Genomic DNA, 5,244 nt, shown 5'->3' on the forward strand with positions numbered 1-5,244 from the left:
CTGTGGCTCAAGTGGTAGGGTGCTAGCCTTGAGCTGAAGAGTTGAGGGACAGCGCCCAGGCCCAGAGTTCAGGCCCCACGACTGGACCCAAAAAACAAACAAACAAACAAAAAAAACAGCTGTGTCCAGGCTGTCTTATATCAAAGCCTCTTCTCTTTTTTATTTTTTCAGTCATAGGGCTTGAACTCAGGGCCTGGGTGCTATCCTTGAGTTCTTTTGCTCAAGGCTAGTATTCTACCACTTTGAACCACAGTGCTACTTCCTGTTTTCTGGTGGTTCATTCTCACGGACTTCCCTGCCCGGGCAGGCTTTGAACAAAATCCTCAGATCTCAGCCTCCTGAGTAGCTAGGACTACAGGTGTGAGGCACCAGAGCCTGATAAAGCCTCTTCTCTTTACGGAACTCTGGTCTCCTCTTCCCTTCTGGGGACCCTCTGGCTGAATGACACCTCTATTCTCTCCTCCAGCCACAGGCTGTGGCCGATGTTTCTACAACCCTTCTGGCCGCGTGGTCAATGGTGAGGATGCTGTCCCCTACAGCTGGCCCTGGCAGGTAAGAGGAATATCCGCTGCTCTCAGGCCGTCCCTGGGCTCCAGGTCCCCAGGTCTGCACACATGCCACCCAGTCCCCATCACTCCCTTTCTAACATCCACTTCTATCCCCTAAAGCCAGGGGACTTTGCCAGCTCAAGCTATAACCCTTGCTCAGCTGTTTGCAATTTAAGAGTAGAATCAGGGGGCTGGAAGGTGGCTCAGTGGTAGAGTGCTTGCCTTGCATGCATGAGGCCCTGGGTTCGATTCCTCAGCACCACATAAGCAGAAAAAGCTGGAAATGGTGCTGTGGCTCAAGTGGTAGGGTGCTAGCCTTGAGCTGAAGAGCTGAGGGACAGTGCCCAGGCCCCCAGAGTTCAGTCCCTACAACCAAAACCAAAAAACAAAGAAACAAACAAAAAACCCCAAGAGTAGAATCAGTGGCTACCATCTATAAGAAGGCTAGTTACTCAGGAGGCTGAGATCTAGATGACCACAATTCAAGACTACCCTGGGCAGGGAAGTTCTCTAAACTGCATCTCCAAAATAGCCACCAAAAAGCAGAGCTGGAGGTGTGTCTCAAATGATGGTGCAATACCAGTTAAACAAATATGAGGCCCTGAGATCACACTCAGTATCAGCAAAGGAAAAAAAAATCAGGCTCAGTGGCTTAGTGGTAAAGAGCTTGCCCAGTGTGTGCAAGGCCCAGGTCCTATCTCCAGTGCAACAAGAAAACAACAACAAAAATAAGCCTGGCCCTGGTGGCTTATGCTTATAATCCCAGCTACTCAGGAGGCTGAGATCTGAGGATCATGATTCAAAGCCAGCCCTGACAGAAAAAGTCATGAGATTCTTATCTCCAACTCATCAGCAAAAACTAGAAGCGAGGGTATGTATGAGCTCAAATGGTAGAGCACTGTCATGAGCAAAAAAGCCAAACAAGTCTCAGTACCAACACAGGCCAAAAATAAAATATCAAAATAGGTCACGAGTCAGATCTGACTCATAGATTCGAATTTGCCAACACTTGTTCTCCTAGAAACTTTGGAAAAATCAACACGTGTAGAGACGAGAAGAGAGGCAGAGGACCCGGGGTGAGCTGTGCTTAGGCAGCTCTGAGAAATCCGGAAAGATCTGACGTGCAAGAGAATGTAGAGGATTTGAGAAGGGGGAGTCATGGAGGGTTCTTTTTTTTTTTTTTTGGGGTCCGGTTGTGGGGCCTGAACTCTGGGCCTGGGCACTGTCCCTCAGCTCTTCAGCTCAAGGCTAGCGCTCTACCACTTGAGCCACAGTGCCACTTCCGGCTTTTTTCTTTTTGCTTATGTGGTGCTGAGGAATCGAACCCAGGGCCTCAGGCATGTAAGGCAAGCGCTCTACCACTGAGCCACCTTCCCAGCCCCAATCTGTGAGATTTTTAATCTTCACTAAATTACTAAAAAATTAGGAAATGGAACTATGGCTCAAGTAATGGAGCACTAGCCTTGAGCACAAAAACCCACAAAACTCAGGGATAGCACCCAGATCCTGAGTGTAAGCCCCAGGACTAGCAAAAAAAAAAAAAAGAAAGAAAGAAAGAAAAAGAAGGCATGCAAGATAGCTGCAAGTTGGGCTGGGAATGTGACTTAGTGGCAGAGTGCTTGCCTAGCATGCATGAAGCCCTGGGTTTGATTCCTCAGTACCATATAAACAGAAAAGGCTGGAAGTGGTGCTGTGGCTCCAGTGGTAGAGTGCTAGCCTTGAGCAAATGAAGCTCAGGGACAGTGCCCAGGCTCTAAGTTCAAGCCCCAGGATTGGCAAAAAAAAAAAAAAAAGAAAGAAAGAAAGGATGGAAGGACGGAAGGAAGGAAGGAAGGAAAAAAGAAAGAAAGAAAAAGAAATGAAGAAAGAGAGAGAGAGAAGATCATATAGTCCACAGCAGGCCAGAAAAGCAGGGGATCCTAGCCTTGAGCTCCCTACTCAGTGTTCTCTGTTTCCACAGCCAAAGGGCCTCTCCCTGACAAGCTTCAGCAGGCACTGCTGCCCGTGGTGGACTATGCTCACTGCTCCAGGTTGGACTGGTGGGGCTTAAGCGTGAAGAAGACGATGGTCTGTGCTGGCGGCGACATTCGCTCTGGCTGCAACGTGAGTCCACTCTCACCTGCCGCACAGGGTACAAGGGGTGCAGCCATCTGTCCAAGGTGGAGGGGCAGAGAAGGCATCTTGCCCGCTTACCTCATTCAGCCCCAGGCCAGGCAGGATGAAGAGGAAGTCGGCATCATCTCTAGAGGTAGAATTGGGAGCCCCCCACTCTCAGCTGGCTCCCACACTGGTTGACTTGTACATGTCACTCACCTGCTCTGGTCCTCAGGCTTCTCCAGTGGTAGAGTCAGGGACACTGGCCCTGTGACCTGGAATGCGGTGCAATTGTCTTTCTGAAGTTATAAATAAACATTAAGGGTACTTCTGTTAGCCGGGCCCTGGCTCACGCCTGTCATCCTAGCTACTCAGGAGGCTGAGATCTGAGGATCACAGTTCAAAGTCAGCCTAGGCAGGAAAAGTCTGTGAGACTCTTATCTCCAACAAAGCACTCAGAAAACCAGAAGTGGCTCTGTGGCTCAAGTGGTAGAGCACTAGCCTTGAGCTGCAGAGCTGAGGGACAGCGCCCAGGCCCAGAGTTCAAGCCCCACCACTGACAAAAAAAAAAAAAGAAAGAAAGAAAAGGAAAAAGAAAAAAGAGTACTTCTGCTGCCCAGTGCCTGTAGCTCAAGCCTGTAATCCTAGCTACTCAGGGGGCTGAGATGTGAGGATTGTGGTTCGAAACCAGACTGGGCAAGAAAGTTCATGAGACTCTCATCTCCTGTTAATTACCAAAAAAAAGTCAGAGATGGTTCTGTGGTTTAAACGATAGAGTCCTAGCCTGAAACAAAGAAGTTCAGGGTCAGCACTCAGGCCTTGAGTACAAGCCCCTACACCCAGGCATAGTGGCACATGCCTGTGATGTCAGCTACTGTAGAGACAGAGCCAAGAGGATCTTGAATGCAAAGCCAACCTAATCAAAGTTACCAAGACTTTATCTCAAAAGCAAACTACAAATGCAAAGGAAAGGAGTGTGGCTAGAGTAGAGCACCTGCCTGCCCAGAAGAACCTAGATTCAATCCCAAAGCCTGTGAAAAAATGCTTTCATTGTATTATGAGTATAAAGAATGACATCAGATTAACTGTTCTACTAAGAAAAGGAACTACCATTCTCCAAGTGCCTCCACCTTATTAGATTTTGGCCAAGATTCTTTATCTTTTTTTTTTTTTTTGTCTGTTGTGGGATCTGAACTCTGGGCCTGGGCGCTGTCCTGCAGCTCTTCAGCTCAAAGCTAGCACTCTAGTTTATCTTTTTTTTTTTTTTGTCTGTTGTGGGATCTGAACTCTGGGCCTGGGCGCTGTCCCTCAGTTCTTCAGCTCAAGGCCACAGCACCACTTCTGGCTTTTTCTGCTTATGTGGTGCTGAAGAATCAAACCTAGGGCTTCATGCATGCCAGGCAAGCACTCTACCACTGAGCCATCTTCCCAGCCCCCAAGATCCTTTATCTTATTTTATTAATAATGTGTGTGTGGCTGGGCATTGGTGGCTCACTCCTGTAATCCTAGTACTCAGAAGCCTGAGATCTGAGGATCATGGTTGGAAGCCAGCCCAAGCAGGAAAGTCCGTGAGACTACTCTTATCTCCAATAAACCACCAGAAAACCAGAAGTGGCGCTGGGACAGTGCCCAAGCCCAGAGTTCAAGCCCCACAACTGACAAAAAAATAAAAAATAAAAATAGTGTGTGTGTGTGTGTGTGTGTGTGTGTGTGTGTTTGTGTGTGTGTGTGTGTGTGTGTAGGACTGGGGTCTGAACTCAGGGCTTGCCTCTACTGCTTGAGCCATGCATCCTGCAACCCTCTTTTGCTCTGGTTATTTTTGAATGTTTTGATCTCGCTCTTTGCCTGGGCCAGCCTGAATTCTGACTTCCTATTTATCTTTTCCATCTGAATTGGGATGACAGCCGCAGCCTCATGCCACCGTGGCCAGACTTTTCTGCTGAAATCTGGTCTCTTGAACTGGCCACAAACCATCATTCTCCCAATCTCAACTTCCTGAGTAGCTGGGATTACAGGTGCAAGGGACTGCACCAGGCCAGTATCTTATTTAACCCATACCAACTCATAAGACAGATGGCTGTTTACCTTATCATAGATGAGATTCAAATAAGGAGTAAGTTTAATGAAATCCTTGAAGTTAGAAGCAATCCCTCATTCGCAGCTCAGCCCCTTTCCTGTCTGACCATTTCAGGGTGACTCTGGAGGACCCCTTAACTGCCCTGCTGAAGATGGCGCCTGGGAGGTCCATGGAGTGACCAGTTTTGTGTCTGCCTTTGGCTGCAACACCAAGAAGAAGCCCACGGTGTTCACTCGGGTCTCAGCCTTCAACAAGTGGATTGAGGAGGTGAGGGGAGCAGGGTGCTGGAAGGGCTGGGGTGGAGGGGCACAGATTGGGAGGAGGGCCAGGAGGGAAGTCCTGGGAGCATTCCTGAGGGCTTAGAGATGTTTTGTGGCCCAGGGAAAAGAGAGTGGTCTTTGGGTGGGGCTCTCAAGCCCTGCTGTACTTTCTGAATTTAGCATGTGGCTAGCAGTGTCTCCTCTGGAACAGGTCTTTCCTCCTCCTCCTCCTCCTCTTCCTCCTCCTCCTCCCCCTCCTCCTCCC

At 48.9% G+C, this 5,244-nt stretch overlaps 1 protein-coding gene across 1 annotated transcript; it reads left to right on the forward strand.

Moving 5' to 3' along the window:
• Positions 1–466: 466 nt before the first annotated feature.
• On the forward strand, positions 467–4,986 carry LOC106002125 (chymotrypsin-like elastase family member 3B; the record flags this gene model as incomplete). The annotated part of the gene is made up of 3 exons (XM_013037050.1): positions 467–604; positions 2,491–2,651; positions 4,834–4,986. Coding segments are annotated over 3 exons (452 nt in total), but the record flags the coding sequence as incomplete, so codon positions are not given.
• Between the last annotated feature and the right edge of the window lie 258 nt (positions 4,987–5,244).

This window comes from Dipodomys ordii, unplaced genomic scaffold (assembly GCF_000151885.1).
Source record: "Dipodomys ordii isolate 6190 unplaced genomic scaffold, Dord_2.0 Scaffold3487, whole genome shotgun sequence".
Lineage (NCBI taxonomy): Eukaryota > Metazoa > Chordata > Mammalia > Rodentia > Heteromyidae > Dipodomys > Dipodomys ordii.